The following is a 26,570-nucleotide window of genomic DNA, read 5'->3' as shown; positions in this document are numbered from 1 at the left end:
CACATGCCCAGTTGATACTCATTGGCCTGTTGAGTTTTGTAACATTCCCTGCCTTAACCTTTTTGCTCTACATGGGAAATAATGGAGGCCAACAGATGGTAGATAGGAAGTTCTCCATTTCACACATGGAGACTGGGTGCTGTCTTTATCCCAGTACATCCCACACCGATACACTCTGTGCTACAAAGTAGATCCCCTTTGGCCCTTGCTCCTGATTTTGACTATAGTTGGCTCAGAACTGACTATTCTTTCTTCAACTGCCAGTTCAAGAAATCAACAGGAGGCAGAATTTCTCTGTTACTTAGTATTCTCTCCAAATAGCAGGAATTCCTTTTTTATTCCAAAGGAATAAATTTTGGTCAATTGATTTATCACCCTTTGAGACAAATGCATTGACCAGGGCTTTTGGTTGCAAGCAACAGAACCTTAGTTTGAACCGTGCAGGTTAAGAAGGAACCAACAGGAAGGGCAGGGATATATTGCTGCCTTTACACCATATGAACCAGAGATGAGAATGTCACCATCTCTTTTCTTCTTGGCTTTTGTGTTCCCATGCATGTTGGCTTCTTAGCTGACTCCGGCTGTAAACCTGCTGCTTCCATATGAATGAGAACGTGGCTAGTGACAAACCTAAGAACCTTCTAGCACAACCACTACCATTTTCTATTCCCAAGTTTAAAATTCCAGAGGAAGGATCCAACCATCTGCACGTGGATCAGGTGGCTGGGAGGGGTGAGAATATCTCTAAGAAAATGGCAGCCCTCACTTGTGCCATGTGATTACAGTAAAGGTCATGATCCAGTCTGTTCTGGACAGACAGTAGATTCCAGGGTTCAGAAAAATTCTCATATTGGTCTTCATTTATTTTCCCTCTGAGCAAGAAAGCAAGTGGAAAATTGCCTAGTCTGGAGGTTTGTTTTGCTTTTTTTGTTCTTTTTAAACAAGTAACCATAGTTCTTTTGGGGGCCTTAACTGTCCCTGGATAATCTCATCCCTAATTAAAATGCAGTGTCCTCCCAAGATATGGAAAGCCTGCTCTATTTCTTGAGTCTCCTGGAATTCAGCTCTCATGCATGAAGAACTTATCAATAGTAAACTCTTTATTCACCGACCTGTGGGAGAGGTAGAGGCAGACTCAGTCTAGATTAGGTTAATGTCCTTGTTTGGTCCAAACTGCCCTTTCTGTAGAAACTATCCATGTTGGAATCTTGCTGGCCAGTGCTCTGCTTCCTGGACACACACTGTCCTCTCTCCATCCTCTCCCTGCCCTCCTAATCACTAAGGCTGATTAACTTTCATGATCAACTCTACGACCCCAACCATAGGACATCCTGCATGGCCGCTACATCATCTTAAAGCCTTTCTTTTCCAGATAAGAATGGCTTAGACAATAGCCTTAGACTGTTGGTTGCTGAAGCTGTATATTAGGCTGACTCAGTCCTAGAAGCAATAGCATTTGGAGTTTTTTCACCTTTTGAGAGTCAAGGTGCTGTGTTTTTTTCTCTGTTCCTGAGGACTTTCTGCAGTGTCACTGTCAAAGCCTCAGGAAGACCTTGATCTGACCATATGGACTGTGTCTCATATTTACCTTCAAGGGTTCTGGCTTTTAGAGGATGGATTGCCCAGACTCTTTAGAGCAAAGCTTTAGTAAAAGCACAGATGATTTGGCTTCGATAATCTTGGCTGAAGTTTGCCAATTATTGACAACATACGTACAAGAAGAACTCCCCATCTATTCAGTTCTGTGATAGGAGAGAAGAAGCATGTTGTACTGTGACATTCTTTGGTGAAGATGCAAGAAGACATGTAAGTGTCCATCTATAGTTGCCATTCCACCTCCATATAGCACACAGATTCCTTGGTTCCACACAATATATCGGTTATAAATTGAGGAGCAGCTCTGACCATAGAAAATTTGAATGAGAAGATCCCTTTTTCTTCTGTCACATCTGTAGAAATAACCATAAACAGAAGAGAACATCAGATTGATGTATGTCCCACCTAGTACATCAGTCATCTATTAGAAGGTCCAGCCTAGGGGGGCTAACATCATTAGTTGAATATAAATAAGAGGTCGTTTTTACTCATCAATGGGATGATCATCCTTGAAAGAATGGAACAGGGTAGAACTTTCCTTTAAATTCACCTGCCACACTAGAATGTGAAGGAATAGAAATTTAGCATGTAGCACCCTTCAGAATTTGGCTTGACTTCTTCCCTCCATGGAATGCCTGAGTCTCACATGCATGGAGAGCTGGGCAGCTACCCCATCACTGATTTACCTCATAGACAACATGGACAAGAAGTTCAGAGACTCCCAAACCTGAGTCACCCAGAGATCCAGATGTACAATCTCCAAATTGGTCCGAGCCTTCTATTGCAATTCCACTGTTAGAATTAGGGAAACCAGTATAGCCTTGGACAAACAAGCGCTTTTCAAAGTAGGACAAAACAGAGCTGTGTCTCAACTCTTTTAAAACATGTTTCTGAGTAATTGGAATGAATTTTCATAACCACGTGCCTTTTCTGCCCTAATGACATCCTCACCTTTGGCTGATGAGTAGTGGCATTCAACAAGGTAATTCTAAAATAATCCTCTTCTTGGCTCTGTGTTCAGTGGAGATGGTGTTTTATCCTGGTTTATGCTTTCTAAGGAAACTGTATTGCGAAGACCTGGTTCTGCATGTCAGGAAAAGCAAAGGATGGTGATAATGCAGACTTGCGTTCGGGACATTGTCTCCATTTCATTGTTGTTGAATACCTTTTGAAAGCCTACTAGAGAACAATGGTGATTTTGGTAGACTGAATGAGAGGGAAAGGTGGTACTCAAACAGTGATTTGGGGCAAGGGAGGTGCCTTTCTGCCAGGAGCATTACCATCCTAGGGACCAGCGTGCCTGCTGGGACAGGGTGTGTATCCCTCAAGGCTGCTGTGGGAGGAAGGAAGTATCAGGAACCATTGTTGTAGGTACTCAATTCTTCTGGATTTTAAAATGTATTTTAATTTTTCAAGAAAATATTTGAGCTGCTTACAAAAAATGGTTATGGTTGAAATAAAAGCCCGCCTTGAGCGAACTTCCCACCCCAGCCTTCCATAGCCCAGACACTTCCCCAGAAGGAGCACTGTTATGGGTTGCTGTGTAGCCTTCCAGACACTGAGTCTATTTATTTTCATGCATATGTCCTATACCCATGGAGCCATAGAGTATTGTTTTCTAATATCACTCTGTATGATTCCTTGGATCTCGCTTTTTTCACTATCTAATAGGTCTTATATTTTTGTGACAGTTCATAAATATCTACCTCATATTTTGAAATGCCAGAGATTGTCTATAATGTGGATGAACCATAGTTTATTTAACTACTCCTCTATTAATGGACACTTAGGTTCAGTGTTTTCAAACTTATTTCAAGTGAATTTTCATACAATCCCAGTATATTAAACCAAATTTGTACTTGATTCCTCAATTAAGCTATAACAGAAGACTTACCAGTTTACTTACACAGTCACTTAGGCAAAATATCCATTTATGCCTTATTCATACACTTTATGCCTTGGTTCCTTTATCTGTAAAATAGAATCAAAATAGTACTCCTCTCACAGGGTAATGGGAAGTATTAAAAGAGTTAAGGCACTTCAAGTGCTCTAAACAGTTCCCAACACATGCCGAGCACTGCATAAGTGCCTGGTATGTATCTACAGTACTTTGCTTGGGCCACATTGGATTGGTCCTATTGAATTTCTTTTGCCTTTGGCCCATATGATCCATTATCCTTTGACATATTTAGAAGGTATCACAGGAAGGCAGTGAGTTCTGCTGGGCTCTGTTACTGTGAGGATAACATCATGGATATTGGATGTTTACCCTATTGCATAGAGAGTCTCTGAAAACTTTTAAGTCTCTCCTTTCTGTAGGAATAGTTATGTTTCTCCTAGGCAGTCAGTTTGACTTTATTTACCATGCTGATCTGTGCATCTTGTAATTCACTGTGGTTTGCTTTTTCCACTGGCTGCTAGAGTGGATCCAGATTTGTTTTTTTAAACTTACATCTAGCACCTGCTACAGACTCTTTGGCATGCATTTTGTATGTTAACTGAACTTATAACATCAACTTCGTTTTTGGTTGGTTGTAAAAATAGCTGCGTCTCTGGGTGATTATGTGGGTAGACTTATAACATGAAGAACGTACTGTGACCCATTTGACTGAGGCACCATGGTGTGGGGGCTTGCTGGAGTCTTGGGGAGGGAATCTTTTGGTTTTTCTCTCCTGGACCTCCTGCTGGACGCGTGGCAGCTAGCAGTGCTGGGTGGCCCCTTACATGTCCTGACTTTGGCACTGGGGTCCGACATTGCCCAGCTTCCCTTAGGGGCCTGGGTCATTTTCTCACCATCATGTGAATTATTTCACAGAGAAGCACTTGGCCTGCTGTTAAGAATTATTTTCCTCTCTTTTGAGGTTCTGAGAAAACATGAGTTATAATTATATCCTTGCATGCTAGTTGGTGTTAGGCTATGTGAGGACCAGCATTGTCACAACAATAAACTGCCATCAATACAAAGAAGTCACTTGTGATTGTTAAGGCCCTTTGTCTGTAGTATGAAAGAACTTCCATAACAGTGAAGAAGATGCAGACAATAGAGAGGCTGGAGTGAAGGGCAGTCGTGTGGTGGTGGGCGCCTTGCCCTGGGTAGCCTAGAGCCTATGCCTGGTACAGCCGCCCTAGGGAATGGCCCCTGGGCTGGCCCTCCCACTGCACCTTCACTGGCAGGTGCTTCTCTCACAAGTGAGACTCCAGGGCTTGAAAGCAGAATGCTTAGTCCCTGGGTCTGTTGCAGGTCTGGGCCTGGCTCTGTCTCCTGCCCTTACCTGGTGTGCACTGGGGAAGGCGAGGGACAAGGGAGGGAAGGAGGTGCCCTTTCTTAATGGGGGGTGGTGGCAAGCCCATTCTAAAGGTTGGAATGTGGGGAAATGGGCTCAGGAGAAGCGGGCCAGGAGAAGCGGGCCACCTCTGGACCTCTGTGCCTTGATCCCTCTCTGACCGACTCCTTTGCTCAACCACGACTTGTCTTTGGGATGGAGGATACTGCCTCATATATCTCAGAGCATTTACTCCCCTGGACTAGCCCAGATTATGATGATTGTCACTTCCCCATTTAGCAATAACATCTGCTTTCTCAGGCTGCCAAGCCCCTGGATGGCCTACTCTGGGCCTCTGAGTTTCAGCCTTCCTTTAAGCATGGGGGAAGGGAGTGTTGATGGCATTGGGCCAGTTGAGTCCCATTAGCAGCCACCTCTCTCCCTCCTCCCTGCCTACAATCAGGTCAGACACACCCGAAAAGTGCCTGCAGCCTCCTCTCTCTTGCTCAGGGCATTTTATAAATTCTATCTTCCACCTGCCAATTCACATCTTCTCCTCCTCTGTTTTTGGGTTTCTGGATGCTTTGTTTCCTATTAGCTCTTTGAGGCCCCTCTGGCTGTCATCTGGTGTCTTCTCAGGATGTTTCCTCCTTCCCTGCAGTGTTAGAGCTGAGAGAAGTAAGCACACAGCATGCCAGCCTGGCCACTGGAGCCCTTATGGAGGGGAGGGACTGGCCATTCCTGGAAGGGACATGTGAATGGATGAAGGGCTTTATGCCTGGTGTTCCCCATCCTCTGTGCTTTCTGTGGTGCTCAAGAAGGCCTCCATGCTGTAAAGTGTGCTACAGTTCTGAGAACCCTCATGTTGAGAGTTGGGCGAGATCGAGATCTGTGCGGGACATGTTCCCACATAGTTCCTCGGTGAATGGTACGAGCTCCCTGGCCTTCTCAAAGAGTAAACTCATTGCTGTTGGTGCTCTGGCAGGCTGTGCCTCCGCCTACGCCAGACCTAACACGCCCAGTCAAGTCAAGCACCGCTGGGTCTGGAGTTCCATCAAGACCTTCCCGGCCAAGGGTGAGGTCATCCAGGGGGTGGTTTGGCCAGCTTTCAAGGCACACCTATCAATGGTCCTCTCGTAGTAGTTTTGAAATCCTGTGGTTTCCTGTTTAGGTGGGTGGTTTTGTACATGCAACCAGCGAAACTGTCCTCACAAATTGCATACTTCATTTGAAAGTTGGTAAGATGTTTTTCCAGCCTTTTAAATGTATTCTCTCCCCCACCCTTTCCCCTTTAGTCCCAGGTAAATCACCACGGTGCTGCTAGTAATGAAACGTACCAGGAACGCTTGGCACGTCTAGAAGGAGATAAGGAGTCCCTCATTTTACAGGTGGGTCCATTTTCATGGGAAACAGCTTATCCTGTTACCTCCAACTCTGTAGGTGCCCTAGGTGGGAGGGAAGCACAAGAGGTTTGTTCTGCTGGGTATATCTTGCTCCTGAAGTATATGTATTTAAAAAGAATCTTCCTGAAACAAAGCAGAAAGTAACTGAAGCCCCAGTTTAACTGGACTTGGCTGTGGGGCTCTGAACGCATTCATTTATTCATCTTGTAATACTGAGCAACCCCTTCTGTACTCTGGAAGCTCTGTATCCAGCCTGATTAATGGGACCCTGTCCTCTAGGAGCCCAGAAGTCTTGTAAGGGAGATAAGACATGTCTTCCGTCTCTAATAAAACAGCCATGAGTGATATGGACATAGGGTGGATGCTAACTGGATCAGGCCCAAATCCTCTGGAGCCAGATCTAGACTGATCCTTTTGAGGCCAAATCCCCTGGAGCTAGTAACATGGGCTAATGAGCCTTTGATGACTCGCTTGTTTCAAAGAGAGAAACTCCAAAACTTGTATGGAGAAAGATAGTCAAAGGAACATTTTCAGTGCTGAAAAGTCATGTTCCTTGGCAGGACATGAAGTTGAGCATTCTTACATGAGGCCTATCCCTGTGCTAGGGGTTCTTTGCTGTGTTAGCTCTCAGATGCATAAATCAAGCATTTGTTTGGTGTCTGGTATGTATCCGACACTGTGCTTGTTGATTTGGAGAATAAGAAGATGAATGTCTCAATCCTGGCTCAGTAAAAAGCTTTTTGAAGGGTGGTAGGTTAGACTGGTAGTGAAACAGAAGAGGGGGCAGGTAGAGTTCTGGAACCCTCCACAGACTGTGGGCTTTAGCCTAGAGCACTGGAATGAAGAGGCTGCTGTATGTTTGGCTTTTTTCCTTCTGTTTCACCTTATTACTTCATTTTCTTAATGTAAAAGTAATAAATGATGATTTTTTTAAAAAGATTTTACTTATTTATTTATTTATGAGAGACACAGAGGCAGAGGGAGAAGCAGGCTCCCCATGGGAAGCTGGATGTGGGACTCAATCCTGGGATCACGGCCGGAGCCGAAGGTAGACACTCAACCACTAAGCCACCCAGGTGCCCCAATAAATGATTATTTTAGGAACTTTGGAAATTCAGAAAGAGTTTAACATTTTGACCTTTGTTTCTCAATTTTTTCCCCCTGTCCTGCCCCTATTTAAAAAAAATTAAGCTCAGACCAAATATATAATTACATAATTTTGTATCTTTGGGTTTTTTTTTTCTCCATTAATTTGTTCGTTAAAAAGGACCTGAGTGGTTGACAGGACATACAGTTGAACATTCTTACGTGAGGCCTATCCCTGTGCTAGGGGTTCTTGGCAGGCACTGGTTTTAGGTGCTAGCGTTGTAGCACCTAAAACCAGCGTGAAGAACATAAACCAACTCCCTGTTCTTACAGAGCTTGTGTGTGTGTATACACGTGTGTATAAGAAACCAATACATAAAACATTTCTGGCAGTGATAAATACTATGGAGAAAAATAAATCAAGGTAAGGATTGTGTAGTCAGAGAAGACCTCCCTGAGAGGAGGAGTCCTGAAGCTAAGCTGGGGAGGAAGCCCCTCGGATGGTGGTCCATCCAACACACACCCTGAGCCAGGACAGAAGTCAGCTTGGTGTATGGGAAGAAGCAAGGTCTGTGTGGCTGGAGTTTATGACCGTGAAGAAGTCTGCTGGGGAGCTGCCTTCAGAGAGGGAGGAGGAACCAGATTATATAGCACATTATACTGCACATATTTTGAGAGATGTGTAATTTAAAAGTCCATCCCAATGACATGATTAATCAGGGTGCCTGATTTAAAATCTTGCAGCAAACAGTATGGTCTTGCAAACTTTTGAACCAGGAACCTTCATGGCTAAATGAACACATTCCTATTTAAAGGAATTTAATTTTAATAAAGAAGTCCTATGTGTGAATGTTCTCTTGACATTCATGGTTTTTTAAAAATTCTGAATCGTTGAATAATCCCTATTTCAATAACGCAAACACAATCAGGAAGCTGCTTATCACAGAAGTCAGAAGTGGATCCTGACGGCTTCCGTTCCAGGAGCTTGTGAAGAGATTTTCAGAGTTGCTCATAGGTGATCACCCTGTTTTGTAGTGGTCCCGTGGAGCTGGTTAGCCCCTCAACATGGTAAAGCATTTTGCTTAATTTACAAGGCAGCTCAGTCAGAGTGAATTAATTGAAACACCCAGGGACGCCTGGGTAGCTCAGTGGTTGAGCGCCTGCCTTTGGCCCAGGGAGTGATCCTGGAGTCCGGGGATCGAGTCCTGCAGGGAGCCTGCTTCTCCCCCTGCCTGTGTCTCTGCCTCTCTCTCTATGTCTCTCATGAATAAACAAATAAATCTTAAAAAAAAAAAAATGAAACACCCAGAGTGTTTTCCTGGGTCTACTTGTAGAAGAGCAAGGCAAATCACATATAACAAAATACTTGGTTTTCAGAATAAGTTAAAAACAAACCCAAACTCTTCTGTGCTCGCTTCGGCAGCATATGTACTAAAAACCAAAATCTTTTATATCTTCATTAGAATGTAATTTTTTTAAGTCAGGATTTTCACCCCCTCCCTTTCATTCCACTCCTATATTCCCTCCTTTGCCTAAAATTATGCCTAGCCCAGGGTAGGAACTCAAAAACTATGTGCTTTTATTGAATAAAGGTCACATTCTAGGATCTTTATACATTTGTCCCAGTTTTCTGTGCCTCTTCATGGTTCTTCTAGTGATTGAGTGTTCAGGTTCATGAGGACCCCCCAGCCTGTGTATGCTGAATATTATGCACAGCCGAGGTACAGGCTATGGAATGCAGGAGACCTCATGCTATTCCTCTGGGAACCAGCACATGACTTTGAGGTGTGGTGCAGACGATAATCCTCATAATAAGACTAACCATAACACATCCTTCCCAAACAGAAACTCTGGAACCCAGGGAGCTTTGAAAGGCCACCCTCTGGAATCCTACCCTTTAGAAAGTCTAGTTTGTAGGTATAAAGAGGCCAGGACTGCTGATAGTGTTGGGTCATGAGGATTGAAAAACCTACCACAAAGTTTTCTGTTTAAAACGGGCCTAATTCGTTTCCCAGAGTTAGGAGTCTCTCATGGTGGAAAGGGAGGTGGGCAGGGGTTGGGGGTGACTGGGTGACGGGCACTGACGGGGCACTTGATGGGATGAGCACTGGGTGTTATGCTATATGTTGGCAAACTGAACTCCAATTAAAAATATATATAATAAAAAAATTAAAAATTCAATTAAAAAATAAAAAAAAATAAAAAAAAACTGCCATAAAATGGGCCTAATTGGCAGCAGGCTCCTGTTGGGGGATTGTAAGTGGAATATTAGCACATTACGTACCAACTCCAGGAATATGTTCCAAAAATTCATTAATCATTTGGGAATATAAAAATGGAAAGCTTAAAGTAGTGGTATCAATTTAGGTTTTTTTCCCCCTTGCAAAGGGAGCTTTATAATTGATAGTCTGTTTAAACACTCAGAAGTGAATTCATACTAACCCCTTCCTGCTCTGACTACCGTTCCTTTATGGGCTGAGAAATCACTTAGGATAATCTATATGTAAGTGGCAATGACTCACCCATTGGTTAAAAACCAGAAGTGTCTAAAGGATATCAATTTACCCGTCATTGATTTCTTTATTTGGGGAAGCCACCCATTCTCTTTCTTCACCTTCCTGCTTTGAGGCACCTTTTTAATAAAAAGGAGGACCTTGGGGGTTAGTTTTGCTACTAGAACAGGCTATGAAAATCCTCTCAGTATGCATTGAGGGCATAATTTAAATGACTTCCTGTAAATGGATCTTTATTAATTCCAAAAGATCTCTTGGTGATTTTTCGATGGAGGACTTTCCTGCCACAGTATGTGCAGCGTGGCTTGTGTGTATTATGACTGAGAGTCATGTTTTGGCCTGTGAGGCACAAAAACGTTCCTAGAGCCAAGTTTTGTCAGTGCTAATACATGCCCTTTACATCCCACATTCCTTGATTGCTTCAGAAGCCTCGCCTGATAGGTGAGCAGTCATCACACCCTTATGAGAGGGGTAAGGTCATTGGTTAGTTTGCACAGGAGTTTGGATTGTTCTTCCACATGAGGTGGCAGGAGCCCTGGCAAGCCAGCCGAGATATGCCTTGAGGTCCAGACTGCCCGAGTGAGCTCTGTGAGAGGAATAAGGAGCAGGAGGCCAGCCCAGAGGCAGCTCTCGTGACTGTTGGGTGTTTCTCTGTTGAGTGCATCAAGAGCGGGAAACGCAGCCACGTCAGTTAGGCAGGGGCAAGGTAAGAAAGCAACTGGAGTTTGCTTCATCTGGAACCTTCACTGCCCCCCCCCCCACCTGCCACCTGCCAAAAAGAAAAGCCATCTCTGTGTAAAGATTAGCAGTGCAATTTCACAGCTTGAGGTGAGCCATTTCTGCTCCTCCACAATTGCCATATTTCCCGGAACAGGTGAGTGTCCTCACAGACCAAGTGGAAGCCCAAGGAGAGAAGATTCGGGACCTGGAAGTGTGTCTGGAAGGACACCAGGTGAAACTCAATGCCGCTGAAGAGATGCTTCAACAGGTAAGGCGGGGGTGGGGAGGCAGGGGTGGCACACGCAAAGGCCCTCGGGTTCTAAAGCAGCTCGTGTGTTAAAGTCACTTTTGTGTCCAGGTCACACTGTCACTGCTTACTTCCCCATCCCGCCCGTCTGGAGGTAGGCTGGGCTGCTCCGCATGTGGTGTTTATACAGCAGGTGAAACCAGCCCCAACTGAGAGTCAGGGAGGAGAGGGCAGGAAGGGCTGGCCTAAGAGGAATAACCTGTTGGGCTGGTTAGACAGTTTCCCAGGTGGCACTCTCGCCCCAGCCCGGGTTCAGGTTCAGGGGCACTCTGCTGGCAAAGTCACCCTTCTCTTCTCAAGCCACATACAGCTTGACTGCTAGTGGCATCTGGGATTTTAGAAAGTCACCTAGCTTAGCTTCTTTCATGCCTCTGTCCCATCTCACTCTTCCCCTGTCACTCTGCGTAGTTTCTGATAGAACTTATCTCATCAGTAATATTTTGATGTAATTTAATGGCTGTCAAAATGAAAAATTTAGCTGCTCTCCTACCATTCAAATCTCTTGAATGCCTTGTTTCCTTTTGGTCCTCGTTGTCATCAGGTGTGCATATAATTTACAAAGCTCTGTTCACACTACATGTACAATTTAGTCCTCTGATTTTGTATGCTTCACATCAGCGTGAAGTTTTTTCCATTTTTAAATCTTGCTGGATAGTTTTCTTTACTGTCACTCAGAGGCTTTTTTTTAGGCTTTTTTTTTAAGTGAAAAGTATGATAATCATTCTGCTCTTGAAGAGTTTTACGCAATTGTAAATGATAACCTGCAATTTTTAGGAAGGGGTGTTGAATTTTTATTCAGTCTTTTCAGAATCATTGAGAAGCTAATGAGACATTTTGTGAAATCTATCAAGATGATCTAATTTCCTTGAATCATCCTTGCATTTTCCATTATTTTGGGAAAGAGGCACATAAATTTCACTCATGGTTTATGCTTTGTAGCTCCTGGTGTACTGCTTGGCACATAGGAGGCACTCACTAATTATTTAAGGAATGACAGTCCCTTAACATGAATGGGTGTAATCCGATAACTGATCCCCCAAAGCTCCAACATTCTTTACTGTCATGATTAACATTCATATTGTTACTTGGTGGAATGGTAGTGAACACAGGCTTTGAATTTGACCTTTGGTTTTAAGAGAAATGTTTTGGTTCCTAGGTATTTCTTCGTTTTGAGTGAATTTGAGAACTTTTTTAAGTCAATATTTCTATGCAGTCTTCAAAAAAAAACTGGTTCCAAGAGCTCAGAAGCTGTTTGCTCTCTAGTTTGCTTTCTTTTCATCTCTGCATAATAAGTTACCACAGCCTTGGCCCCGTTTGAATTTTCTATTTAAATTGCATGCATTTCTCCTGCTCATCCTATTCCATGAAAATCTGAGTAACAGTAGGAGTTGAGTTGAGTTTATTTTTTCAAACAGAATCTTCCTTCTGAAGACCAGAAAAGAAAATAGCCTGATGGAAAAGCTGTCGCACGGCAGGAAAGAATTTTCACAAAGAGTGATAGAAGAGCCCACTAGATTGTGTTTTCAAGGCTGCTTGGAGGTGTGGCTTGGAGGTGGGGCTGAGGGAGGAGGGGAGGAAAGTGATGGAGTGTTGCAAAACCCCAGACAGAGACCAAGAAAATTTGATTGCGGAAGGGAAACATGTCAGGAAAATGTCAGAAGGTTGATGTCTCCGGAAGGTAGTACCTGCGGGTAACGACGTAATCTGGGGTCAGAGCACAGCTGCATTTGGCACCTGAGCTACCTGACTGCCTGCCTGAGCTACCTGGCTGCTCTTCCACATTCTGCTCCCTTGTCAGCGTCTCTGTGCTGGAGAGTCTGATGATGTTTCCCAGCACCACCTGGGCAGGCTGTCTTGTCCTCCCAAGCATCAGCCCATGGACTGGATTTTAGACTTCTGAAAAAGTCTTAAGCTCAGTTACCTTTTATTTCTTGTTGATTCTAAATCTTACTTTGTGTTATGGGTGAGATACCAGGCATGTGGTTTGCATGTGCCATGGAGGTAGATGCCATGGCTTGGTAATAATTTGGAATGTGCTAGGTCTTATTTGTAGCCTCTCAGATTTGAAGACCTTCCTGAAATTAACCAAGTTATTATTATTATTATTTTAAAGATATTTATTTATTTATTTAGGAGGGAGAGGAGAGAGAGCGCAAGGAATGGGAGAGGGAGAGAGAATCTTAAGCAGGCTCTTCACACCCAGCGCAGAGCCCGACTTGGGGCTCGATCTCATGACTGTGAGATCATGACTTGAGCTGAAATCAAGAGTTGGACACTTAACCAACTGAGCCACTCAGGCCCCCCCTTAACCAAGTTATTTTTATGCTCATAACTTTCCCTGTGTTCTTTCCATCTTTCAAGAATAAAATGAAGGGAGTATAGAATACTGAGTTTTGGTGTATCCTGGATTCAGGTCATAGGACCACTTGTGTGTCTGCTGGGCTTGGTGATAACCTGAGCTGGAGCTTTTAGGGTTCCCCACTCCAAACCCCAGGTTGAATATTCTGCTGCACGTGCTGACCCTTTCCTGAGGAGATCTGCTTGATGCTGTTTGACAAGGCACTTAACTCTTGCCCCACAGTGCTGAGGCGGGGCCGTGTACAGCTGGGACGTGTTACGCATGTGTCCTGGGTACTGGGGACAGGCAGGGACTTGCTTGTCCGCCAGTGAGATCCTGGACTGCAGGGCTCTTGGCCTCTGGTGATAGGAACATACAGGACTCCCATCCCCGAGGCAGAGAAGGGAGGCAAACAATTGCCTCTTTTTTGCCAGCCCTCAGAGACTGTTTCTGGCCTGAGCCACGCCTGGCCTCTTGCTCCAAGGCTTGAGGGGCTCTGAACAAGGTCCTTTCTCAGTCAGCGTGAGGCCTTGTGACTACTGCCTATTGACACTGCCGCCCTGTTGACACCGCCGCCCTGGTAGCACTTCTCCGGCGTATGGAGTGGCCTTGTCTGCAGGAGGCGGCTGCCACTTGCCTTGAGCTGACTGCCCACGTAGGCCCAGTGCTGTTAGATAGTCTCATTTTTCATAAAAGGTTGGAAATCAGATTTAAAGATAAATCTTTCTGTTTTAAAGATGCTGGCAACTTAAATGGGGGAAAAAAAGTGCTGCGTGAACCACACCATGCATATCTGTAGGCCGAGCCTGGCCCACAGAGCTCTAATCTCCAATCCTTGCTCTAGACTCTGTCCCCTCCACTGGCTGCAACAGCACCTGTGGGGCTTAAGGAAACCCAACCCAGCATAGCCCAAGCCCTGTGCTTACATAGGCTCCACAACCCCACTGAGCCATGACTCTCCACAGCTTCTGTTCGCCCCACTCCAGGGTGAGCAGGAGCCCAAGAGGGGAGGGAGTTAGTGTCTCACCCAACTCATGAACCACACACCCTTCCACCTGCCCCTGCTAATGCTGAATCTCTCAGTTCCCATCTGTTTTCTTCTATACATTGATCCATCTGGTCTCCAGAACAAGGGAACGTGAAGACCTTGGGTTAGACACGCAAACCAGAACCAGATAAAACCAGCATGGACTGGTCCACATGAGCAGCATATAGGTGATGGGCGCAATCTTTGTCTGCAGCCCCCTGCAAGGTTCAGGGTGGCGAGGGGGCAGCTATGAGCATCTTTGTAGACTGCCTCTGGAAGCCCCTACTCGGGTATGGTCTCAGTATGGATTTCCCAGGGAAGCTTCTCTGTTAGAGTCATTTTCCAGGAAATCTATAAACGGGTCTTCGAGAGGCCACAGCCTGGGTTCATTTTCCCAGGTCTGGGTAGTCTGGGCATAGGTACAGAGAGCTCACAGGGCTGACATTTGCCTTCTGTTGCCTAAGCAGGTCGAGGCATTGCCTAGCAGCATCTCTGATAGCTGCACACTGGGGTCTCCAGAATTAGCACCCCAGGAACACAGGCATGGACCAGCGGCCTCCTTCTTATAACTTGCTTAGACCCTGCTGGCAACAAAATTTGTGACACAGGGCAGGTTCTCCATGGCCTGATGATGCACTGAGGTCCCTGGCGGCTTTTTCTAAAGTGGCCTCTGGAGTTCCGTAGAGTCCTGCCCGGCATGCTCCCCTGCCTCTGACCTTTCTCCAGAGGACGATGACTTCAAGGAGGAAGCTGATGCTACTCAGTGGGTAGGAGACTTTACACAGAGCTGGCAGCCAAATGGCGCACCTTCCAGAGACTAGCAATTTACAGATGTGACCAGTGGCAAGAGCAGAAAAGATGTTCATTGTCAAAAAGAAGACAGGCTAGAGGAGCCAAATGGGGAGGTAGAAAGGATGCAGACCTCCTTGTGAGGACACACCCCTGCTTTGGGGAAATGTTGAAGGGCACCTGCCTCAATGTCAGTCCTCCCTTGTGACCTAGAGCCCCAGGTGGTAGGCAACTTTCTGTGGACTCACCATTGGCCGTTGACCTGGGAAAGTTGTCAAACCTGTGTTCTTAGGTATGTATAACGAGGATGACAATATGGGCTTTACATTGTCCACCTCTTAAAGCTGGAGTATGGTTACTACGGTTTTATTAAAACTGAACTATCTCATAAATCACCAGTTTTAAGATATTGAGCATGGAGATTTGGGGGCCTAACATACCCAATTTCTACCCACGGGTTGAGTCAAGGACAGTATGTCCAGGCGCGTGAACTCCAAGTGTCGCCAGCACCTGGCTGATACATTTCCCAAGAGCACCCTTAATGAGACATTTCTGTCTCAAAAAGAATATTAAATAGAGCTGTGTATGTGATCCTGTGGGAGCACAAATCTGTCTCCGGAGGTAAGACACTTGAGTCATGAGTGAAGAAAACAGAGATTTGCCTGTAATTCCCTAAACTTGCCTCCTGGGAGATTTCTGAGGCAGAAATAACTGCTTTCCTCAAGTTTATCTTATTTATGTTGCATCTCTGTACCACTGTGTGTGTTAGATGCTTTACCCTCTTTTCATAGAGCAAGGGAACTGAGGTTCAGAGAGATGGTCTCATTAGTGGGGACTGGGTCTGGACTCGAACCTGGGTTGACTACAGGCACCTCTCTGCAGTGTTACTCATGAAAGCAGCTTTCTGGCATGGCATAGGCCTCTTACTTCAAAGGGCACAGGGACGCATTTTCCCTTTCATGTCTTTCCATGGCCCATTCTTTCATTCTGGTTTCAGATTGCCAGTCTGGCTCCAGTCCTCTGTCATTGGTCAGTAACTCCCTGGGTCATGTTCCACACTTAAAGATGGAAGTAATTGCTTCAAGATGTGGCCCTTTAAGGAGGGAATAAATTGAGAGGCCACTTCTTTTTATCGGCTCCACTCTCAAACCGAGCTTTGGAAAAAAGAAATGACAGTTCTCTCTGAGATGTAAGCTTTTTTTCCCCATCTCCAGGAAAGGAGATGCATTTGCTCTTCTGAAAGAGGTTACTGGTAGTGGTGAATGAAGCAAGAGGGTGAGTGATAATTTTGTTCATTAAAGTTTTTTCCTAAAGTTTCATTACCTAGTTTCATGATGCTTCATAGTAACAAAAATCACCTGCCTCACATACCACCTTCCCTTCCTTTGCGCGTTCTCCATAGGCAACCTTAAAACAATTGGGAGAGCAAAAACTAATGCAGCTTATGAAACCTGTCGCCCTTATCTCCAGCCCCTGCCTCCCCACATCTCACCTCCCCCAATTTTATGGTAGCTTTGTGATTCCAAGAGATCCCCAGACAAATCCACCCTGTAGGTCTGAGCAAAAACCAACCTTGTGTTCATGCCCCAGACAAGTAGGCTGGATCCAAAGATAACTCTAGTGTTTAGAATGAGAGCTTGGGATCCAACAACTTGTCTCTTAAGACACAGACTGAGTAAAAGCAGCAAAGGAGACAGAAGAGAAAAAGAAAGATCAGGAAAACCGAAAGGAAGGATGGGGGTGGCAAGTAGTATCTTAAACCAAAAAGTGGATGAAGCATAGTACGTGGTTGAAAGCTGAGAAGTACAGGTTGCATCTGAAAGTTTGGACATTGGTCCTCAGAACAAGAACTGTTTCTGTGCTCTACCTGGGGAAAGCAGAAGCTGGGTTGCAGGCATACAGACATCTTGTTGAGAAGTGACTGGAAGGTGAGGAAGAAGAGGTAGTAAAGATTACTGATTCTAGAGCTTAGCTGTGAAGGGGCAAGTGAGAAGGTGAAGAGAGAAGGCATCCATACAAACAGTGCACACAGAGCATGCATTTGCCTAGCAAGAGCACAAGAGGGTTGATGATTGGTTGCTTCCAGGGAAGGCAAGGTCAAGAGGGAAAGTTCTTTCGAATGTCAGAAATTTGATCATGTTTATAGCCTGAGGAATGGGAGCTGATGGTGAAAGAGATTAAATGCCTGTCAGAGTGGATGATTAATGATCCTACCTCAGTGTAGCACAGTCTGGGTGGGAACTTCCTCACAGGCAGGACAGAGGTAAAGGAGAGCCTAGGGAGCAAGTGAAGAGGCGTCCTTCGGAGGGAGAAACCGGACCAGAACCCGGAGATCACAGCCAAACGCTAATGATTGACTGGGGAGGTAACTTGAAAGCCTGAACATCAAGCTGTGTGGGGATGGCATGAAGCCTAGAGAATGAGAGATAGTCAGCAATAGGAAGGTGGGTCAGATGGGGGCAATTTCAGGGCAAACTCTAGACTCATTGTGTCCTTGAACATATGCTTTTTATGTGCAACCTGGAAACTCACTGTGCTTGAGAGTGGCTCTCCAACAGGAGAGTTGGGCTTGCTTGCTCTAAGACGTGGATCTCAGAGATTTCAATGAGAGATGGTTCAGGGAAACTTTGAAATAGAAAGGACGTAAGTTCAATGAATGAGCAGATTATTTTTAAATATCTTTTCAGGAGAGGTTATTTGAGGAGAAGAGGGAGAAACAGTGGGATATATGAAGGAAGAGAGTAGGAAAGATTTGGAACAATCTCTAAAAGGAACCGGCCAGAGATGAATGCAAGGGTGCCAGGCGGTATTGGAAGATCAGCTCTAATTAGTGTAAATTTGTATGAAAACCATTTGGCATCATTAAATGTCGTTTGCCAGCAATTTTCAGGCCATGGGGACTAGAAACATAGATAAAAGACTCTGAGGTTTGGCCTAGACTGGGCTCTGGTTAAGCAAATGTATTTCAGGTCTAGGGACAGGGATGAACTGGATGAGGAATGTTCTTGTACAGATGTGATAGAGTTGAAATGACCTCATGGGATGGAATGGATAAGGAGGCAAATAGTACTTAAGGGAAGTACTAAACTGAGAAAATAGGTAACTAGTGGCCACAGAAGAAAAGATTAAGGATTATTGAAGTCAGTAAATGGGAAAGTCAGGGTATTGTGGCCAGAGGAGACCATTTCAGAGCTGAAGATTGTAGAATCCAGAGCAAATGCATTCTGGATAAAGGCGAGGGCCAAGTTGTGGTCATCCTGCTGAGAAGCTGAGGCAAAGTGGAAGCAAAGCCTGTTGGCACTGTGGTCAAGAAAGGTGCAGCCAGAGTGGATATTGGAAACTACCAAGGAAAGAACAGGATGTTGAAGTTACTGAGGAAATGGAATGTGCCCGAACTAGGTAGAGAAACTGTTGATCAAAAGACAAAGCCCCGAGGAAAATGGGAGACTGTCTTGGGTTCTGGATATTTGGGAAATGAGGCTATAACCAAATGGCGCTGCCTTAGAAGAGGAGGGCAGACACAGATGGTCGATAAGAACAGTAGTGGTCTGGAAGCAGTCAGAAATAGGGAGAGAGTTGTCCAATAAGTTGGATTTGGGGAGCAGAGTGTACTCCATTTGAAATGACTGGGAAGGGTAGGTCATGTGATGCAAAAGTTAGGATTCAGTGTATGCTGGAAGGAGGAGGAAGGAACAGTTGAAAATGTGGGATAGCTAAACCCTCTTAGGACACAGATGATAGAGGATATAGCACATAATAGTGGTTGGGGGCCATGTGAGCCTGGAGATGGGAAGTGGAGATGGACTGGGATGAGCTTGTCGAAGGCTGATTTTGAATTCAGGGACTAGGACAGTACGCATTGATGACAGGGATGAGGGGTGATGATAATGAAAGGTAGAGGCATATGCTAATAGATCTAATAGCTGGAATATAATCGCTAGTAAGTGGAATGCCCACTTGGAATGCTAGTGTGACCAATTAGAACCCCAGCATGACCAATTGGAACGGCTATTGGAACTTTAGTAGGACCAATTCGAATATTATCCTTGTCAGCTGGAACATTGGTGTGACCAATTACAACCTGGCAGCTTAAAATAGCTAGAGGGATTTTGGCAATAGTGGAAATAGAGTGGATTCTTAGTTTTCAAGAGAGATACATTCTGAGGCTTTTTTGAATCCCACCGATGCAGTATCATGAATGCTAGTTAGTAGACAAACTGCATCTCAACAACACTCAAGCACTCAATGGGCTGTGTTTTTAATGGTCATATCCCTAGGCCTTGACATCTGGTAGATATTTAAAAACATATTTATTGAGTAAGTGATTAAAGTCTCATAGAAGAATATTTTCTCAGTTGTCAATGTTCCAAAGCAATTGTCTCGGGGACCCTGATTTGTAGAATTACTCTTCTTTCTCTTCCCATTGGTGGCTGCAAAGCTCATGTGCACAGTATGGTCCATCTCTAGCAGTCCACAGAACTTTAGGGTAGACGTTTTATACCAACTATGGCTGTGGCTTTAACTTACCTACTTTTCCTACCTGCTTTAATTTTATGATTTTACATTTTAACTCAAACTGTCCGTTTTTTGAACTGCCTCAAATCATTTTTGGAACAAAGCAGTTAGATGAAAGGTTGGAGAGGGAACACAGAATGAGGCGGGGGAGGAGGTGAGAGTAGGTGGGTGTCCAGGTGAATTGCGTCTTAAGAGAGCCTTAGCGTCAGGCCCTGGTAGAAAACGTGTGCTCAATAAAATCTTGACAATTTTGAGTGGCAATTTGCTGGACTCCATGAATATTTGTTGATTGGCTTTTTTCAGTATGTATTTTGTTATTTCCCTTAAAATTCTTGGACTTCTTCCTTTGTTTAGGAAACAATGCTATACGTTAGAAATGAGTTTTGGAGTCAAACAGACTTTGGTTTGAAAACTAACTCTGCTGTTGTGGATTGGCATGTGTTTTGGCCAAGACAGGCCAATCTTTGGGCCTGGTTGCTCATCTGTTAAATTAGGATAATATTTACTGTTGAATCACTAGGAAGGTTATTGAGAGCATGCATGTGAAGTACCCAGCAGGGTCTGGCACAGAGGAAGCACTCACGGAATCTGTGTGTCTTCTCTCCTGCCCCCTCCACCATTATCTGGCAGACTCCTTATGACCAAGTAGGCTGTAGTTCACACATGGCAGCGTTGCCACCTCCGCCCTATAAGCTAGCTTCAAGTCCAGCTGAAACAGGAAGAGCTGGCCTCTTTTACCCAGTGCTCAGAGAGCTCATTTTGCTGAACTTCTAGATACTCATCCCCTCAGATTAGCAGGTGGATAGTTTGTAGCTTGGCTTTCTGAGACCCTGAGGGCCCTGGCCTAGGGAACCCTGTATTCCCAGTTAAAATCTCTGTCCTGTGTGGTTTGGTTTATGGTCTGAGACAGTTCAGAATATGTGAAATTTAGCTGTTGGCTCAGCATATTGGTCACCATTCTTGTACTATGGTTGCATTGCCCAAGAGAATAAATAATATTCATACTATAACAGGATATTGTATCTTTTTTGGCTGCTTATTTGTGGCTGGTTACTCTCTGAATTGCCTACTATAGTCTCCTTGCTGGGACCTACATATCCAGTGTCTACCAACCATGTGCCAAGATTTCGGAGCTCATGGACCATTGCCTTTTGCCAGTGGAGAAGTGTTGCCCCTAGACTTTGGGAATGCTCGTGGTTTTTGAGGTCCTTCATAATTCCTAGTAGTTCCCAGCAGGTATTTTGTCTATCACCTTTGTTTTTTTGTCTTATGTATGCTTATGAAGTGTATGTGTTAAAGGCAGGTTGTTGTCTACCACTGTTCTAGTGATGGCAGGATTTATAACCTCCCCTAGTCTAGCCTTACAGTAAGGAAAGAACAGTTTTCCTGTTTAATCCCTTAGTGGCTCAGAAAACTCCATATCACATAGGCTAGGAAAAATTCCATATCACATAAATACAATTCTAATCATTCAATAAATACTCATTGAATATCCACCTTATGCTCTAGTTCCTTCCTAGGCTCATTGCAGTGAGACTTTACAATGAAATTTGTTGAAGACAGGGGCTGAACATTGAGCCCAGGAGATGATTTGGAATCCTTGATTTTGAAAAATATGTTGTTAATGTAAGCTTGTGTTTGTTTGTTTTGGTTGAGAGGACCTGCTTATTTTCCTTAAAAACAGAGATAGAAACATTTAGTTCTTTGAGCAAAACTGTCCATTTTGCTGTCTTGGAAATACTGGTTTCTCTAGGCAAATGTGTTTTTGAGAGCTATAATTCACACTGTTTCTCAGAGCACAGTGGGTAGTGGCAGGGGCTGCGCTCTCCCTGAGTGACCCAGTAGCAGACCAGGTCTGTCCCTCCTAGACCTGTGGCTCATATGCAGCAGTCTCAACATACAACTTAGAGATTGCCTTCTGCGCTCTGGATGGAGCTACAGTTGCCCTCGTTGCCATGGAGGCTGTGATTTTGAGATCTGGTTTTGCTTGCAGGAGCTGCTAAGCCGCACATCTCTTGAGACCCAGAAGCTTGATCTGATGACTGAAGTTTCTGAGCTGAAGCTCAAGCTGGTTGGCATGGAGAAGGAGCAGAGAGAGCAGGAGGAGAAGCAGAGAAAAGCAGAGGTGAGTGTGATATACCAAATTCTGGGGCGAGGGGGTATCCACACTATTCTAAACTCAGAGCAGGGGAAGCTAGCCTAATGTGGACTCAGGCCATCTAGTCAACCCCAAGCCTGGCAGCCACTGGGCGCCAGCAGCATCTATGCACTAGAGACGCAATGATCTGTTAATACCAAGTTATCAGGTTTTGCTGTGGCTGCAAATTTCAGCAATGCCCAAACCACCCAATTTTGGCTCTAAGGCTTTATCTTCCCTCAAGCTGCTGACAAGGATGGAAAGGGAAGCGGTTGGGGTGGGGGGCCGTGGGGAGGATCAAACAAGATGTGAAGGGACCCAAGATGTCCTCTGTGAGAGTCAAGGTAGTGACCATGTATTGGGATGAAGTCCACTGCCCAGTAGGCCACTGTCATTACAGCAAAGGAGTGCATTTCATGGACCCAGATGGAACTCTTAGATTATGTGTTTCTTCTGATAGGTTTTAGGAGGGAGCCCATATAATATTTTCCTGCATCGTTCCTGTTATTGTTTCAGGCTCCATAATCCCATTGGCTAGAGCATGTCAGACTCCTTTTTGGGATAAATATTGTGGATAAATTCTAGGCTCAGAGCTGCTTTTGTTGAGTGAGACCATGCAGTTGAGTGAGAACCTTAGGTGACCACCTTCCATGTACCTCGACCTACAAGTCCCCATATTTGCACCTGGATGTGTAAGATGTGGAAAGAAGATAGGCTTTCGGATTAGAAAAGCCTTGATTCAGTTACTGGCCTGTTTAATAGGCCTTTGGACTTCATTCAGCAAGCTAGCTGCTTAATTTCCCTGAACTTCCATTTCTTTATCTGTAGAACTGGTAACTGTGTGAAGTCCGAATCAAATCCCAAAAGTTAAGTCCCTATCATAGTATCTGGCATAATGTAGGTACCTGGCTTACTCTCACCCCCATCCCCCGCCGCATCCATGTAGGCATCTCCAAAATCCAAAGGTGAATGTTGTCCCTTTCTATTAAGCACTACCATTCTTGTGCACTGAAGCCTTCCCTATTTCTGTGTGTACTGGGTAAACACTGGTGATTGGGACGCTTTTAATACGTGGGCAATTCCATGCGTTGCTTTTGAGAAGCTGCTCATTGGTAAGTAGGGTTGCCAAAAGATCTCTCCATTAAGCTTTAGACCGTGTCTTCTAATGATTAAGAGTTGGAATCAGATCTTCCAGCTGTAATGTGGAGCTGAGCTACTCATTAGCTTTGTGATCTTAGGCGAGTAATGTAACCTCTGCTTCTTCCTCTGTAAAATGGAGAGAGTCACACTATTTCCTAGCTGGTTCAAGGGGGGAATGAGATCATGAGGGTACCATCCTTAGCATAGTGCTGGGCACATAGTAACAGCTAGCTTGTATCAATTACTTACTGATTGTATCGTTAAGCATGCTGCAGATGGAAATGTAGATTAAGCTACTTTTACAAACTGCAAGGTCACGCAGACTGAGCTTATCTGGGTGAAGTGTTAGTTGAATAGACTTTGCTTCTTAAGTGTTCAGAAAGAAGGAAACTGAATTTTCTCCAGGTTTAGAGTTTTGGGGTTTTGCTGTTTTAACCAATGTTTCAAGCTGTGTGATTCCCTGTGAACATGTATTAAGGCTCTGGCGGCAGAAATCAGTAAAGTCTGAGAAGTCTTAAAGTGGTAGAGACAACTCAAAACCACTTAAATTAAAAAGTAAGTAATCATGGGAGGTTCTTAGGTCACACAACTTGACGAGTCTAGGGTTTGAAGTCCAATATCACTAGATCCAGGTGACCTCACAATTTCATTAAAACTCAGCCTTAGTGTATATCTTGGTTCTGCTTTAGTCTTATTTTCAGGAAGGGTCTCCCCATGTGGTGACACAGATGGCCTTCAGCAGCTCTAGATCCCACCAGCGGGCGACCCATAGAGAGAGAGAGAGAGAGAGAGAGAGAGAGAGAGAGAGAGAGTCTCTTTCTCAGAGGTCCAGCAAAAGCCCCAAGATTGCATCTCATTGGGCCAGTTTGGGTCACATGCCTGGTTCTGAACTGTAGGGAGCACGTGGGTGGGTGTGAATCCATCTTGGAGAGAACGCAGAGTTTGCAACAACCTGGGACAGCTGAGTTCCTTTCTGGGGAAGACAGGATGGAAGGCGAGCTCCCACTTCTGGGCCAAGTACAACTAAAGTAGTCATTTTGCAGTTTGCTTTATTTTTTATTTTCCGAGGGATTATATTTCAATCTGAATTTTTTGTTTTTGTATTCCTTTAGGCTATTCATGCATGAGGCAACATGGACTCTGAGCTGCTGGCTTCAGTCCTAGAGATAACGGCCCTTCCCAGTTGCTAGTACAAACATAAGGTTCTATGTGGAGGAATTTTTTTAGGCTGTTCCAACCTGTGATACTCCGTGAACAGCCACATGACCTGAAACGCATTTCTCCTTCTTAGGATTGAACATAATCTTTGTTGGTATGCTCCGAGGCTCTATTTGCAACTATCTGGAGCACCAGAGGCTTAAAACCGCAGGGAGCTGCTACAGCCAGGGCCCCTGTAGTCACGTGCGTGGACGTGTTCGAGGGGGACACTTAGCTAAGGTCACCAGAGGTTGTACTTACATGGATAGGGGGAATGCTGCCTCCCAGCCTGCACTGCTGCTGGGTTTTTTCCAGTGAATATACTTAGCCCAAGGCCTGATGGCTTGTGGTTTGGAAAGGCAGGACCTTTCTCTTTGTTTTGTTTGTTTTCTAGGGTAGCTGGATCTGAAATTTCCTCCATGTAATTCAGGCTTTATCCTCAAATTCCACTTTATGTTTCAGTGAAAATTTAAAAAGAATGCTGTTAACAAGAGCATCGCAGGCTGCTTTTTCTGTCTGGCTCTGATCCTCACCATCCCCCGGCCCCAGCCTGTATCCTTACCTTTCCTCATGAGCCTTTTGCAGTGATTCTGGGGCATTTTAGGAGACCCAAGCTTGGATCAACTAGGTTTGCTCTTGAGAAGCAGGACTGCAGAGGAATGGCTGCCATGGAAAGTAAATACCAGAATTAAGAGGATAAAACATAAAAGATCCAGAGGCAAAGGAAAACCTCTGGGAGCCACACCGTATCACAGGCATGTCCCTCCGGAGACATATTCCTCGGAGATGGGTTTGGGTCTGGTTTCCCCAAACCACTGGAGGCGCAGGGACACTCGCAGCTGGATCTCTTTGTGGGATTGAAGAGGTTGGTGTGTAGTATCAGAGATCCTGTGAAGAAGGGAGCAGGGATCCAGCATGTTCTGGAAAGTGAAGGCCTCCCAGTTGATCAGAGATATACCCAAGTATGGAGAAGGACCAAAAAGAGTCTTTAGGATTTCTGGCAGAAAAAGGAATGTCTTACAACACGGGTGGGATTGTCCTCCTTTTTCCTTCCTGTGGTGAGCACCTTGGAAGGGAGGGATTCTGGTTTCTGGATGAGGCAACCAGAATGATGGACTTGGAGCACAGAGCAGGGACTGAGAAGATGATGGTGTTTGCTCTGGGAAGAACTGGCCTGAGCAGGAGAATCTTCCACTTTTTGTTTTATGTATTTTATTTTATTTACTGATTTTTATTAGCATAGGAAATACACTCCCACAATTCAAAAATTAAGAGTGCGTAAAAGTTCATGCAGCAAAAGGTCCCATTCCGTGCCTCTGAGGCCCACCGTCAGGAACCGCTGTGATCATTTTGATTGTATCCTCCCAGAGTTATGCACAGACAAGCAAACTTACATGGAGAGATGTATGTACATGTACACACACATATTCTCTGCCTCGTTTTTGCACACATGCACATTACTCTAGACCTTCTAATTTAGCACTCTGGGAGTTTATTTCTAGACCTTCTAATTTAAACTCTGGGAATTTAATGTAGCAAGTACATTTAAAAAATTATATCTGCATATTTCAGTATCTGTACCCTAATTTGACCTGTTCTCTCTTGATAGACATGTAAGTGGTTTCCAGGTGTTTGTTATTACAAGTAATGCTGCTGTGAATGATCTTGCATGCTTGTGAGGATACTGAAGTGTAATCGTTGGGCCAAAGGCTACATGCACACATTTTGACGGATATTTCCACATTGTCCTATGGAGCACAGAGGTTGTGTTCCCATCAGTGATGTGTAAGTGCCAGACCAGTATTAAACTGAGCATGAAGGAAGAGAAAGAAAAAGAACTAAGTAAAACTGGGAACAAGTTTAACAGGTCGGAAGGTGTCAGGACCAGTGATTTCACATAGAAATGAACCATAAAGAAGAACGTTGATGGTTGGTGAAGCAGGAGTAATAAAGCCAGCTGAGAGTACAACACAGAGTGGCAGTTAGAACCTCAGACACATCACCTAGACTTGGTGACATGGGACCCAAGAATGGGACAGGGCTACCAGAGGGTCTGCCCTATGGGGGAGAAATAGACCTGTTATGAGGGGTGATGGGCCAGCCCTAGGGAAAGAAATGGATAAATGTCCATTGAAGTGCTGAGCCCGAGGATGGATCCCCTGGAAAATAACACACAGGGTGGGAGGATGAGAGGGCAGTGTCCTGGAAGTGTCAGGTGCCTCACATAGTCCCCCCACCCCCCACCCCGAGCGCAGGAGGGAAATCGGTGCACTCTGATACAGAAGTCCAGGCCCACGGAGGCAGACAGGGGGACAGTGGTGGGAGGGGGCGGCAGTTTGCATAGCTCCTCAGAATCCCTTCCAGCTCAACACTGAACATATTTGAGAGGCGGCCTTTCAGTGCCCCACTCCCTGGCTTGTTTCTACCCAGGTGGGCACAGAGAAGGAAACTGGGAACTGCTGCTCTGGCTGTGATGCTGAAGTAAAGGAGAGACTAGTTTATGAGGGCAGTGTGTCGGGTGCCTTGGGAGTGCAAGGCC

At 44.9% G+C, this 26,570-nt stretch overlaps 1 protein-coding gene across 7 annotated transcripts in view; it reads left to right on the top strand.

Annotated features, from left to right (window-relative positions):
* The window catches only part of PPFIBP2 (PPFIA binding protein 2), a 146,546-nt gene that overhangs the window by 78,036 nt on the left and 41,940 nt on the right, over window positions 1-26,570 (top strand). For 6 of the 7 annotated variants that reach the window (XM_055317818.1, XM_055317811.1, XM_055317812.1 and 3 more), the window contains 3 exons: window positions 6,155-6,247; window positions 10,736-10,849; window positions 21,551-21,682. In XM_055317818.1, coding sequence (XP_055173793.1) covers window positions 6,155-6,247; window positions 10,736-10,849; window positions 21,551-21,682 — 339 coding nt within the window. Of the gene's footprint in view, window positions 1-6,154; window positions 6,248-10,377; window positions 10,568-10,735; window positions 10,850-21,550; window positions 21,683-26,570 lie in introns of those variants that run through there. The other variant, XM_055317817.1, reaches the window with a different exon arrangement.

This window comes from Nyctereutes procyonoides, unplaced genomic scaffold (assembly GCF_905146905.1).
Source record: "Nyctereutes procyonoides isolate TBG_1078 unplaced genomic scaffold, NYPRO_anot_genome, whole genome shotgun sequence".
Taxonomy (NCBI): domain Eukaryota; kingdom Metazoa; phylum Chordata; class Mammalia; order Carnivora; family Canidae; genus Nyctereutes; species Nyctereutes procyonoides.
The sequence above is the reverse complement of the archived record's forward strand: the minus strand, read 5'-3'. Positions and strand labels throughout refer to the sequence as shown.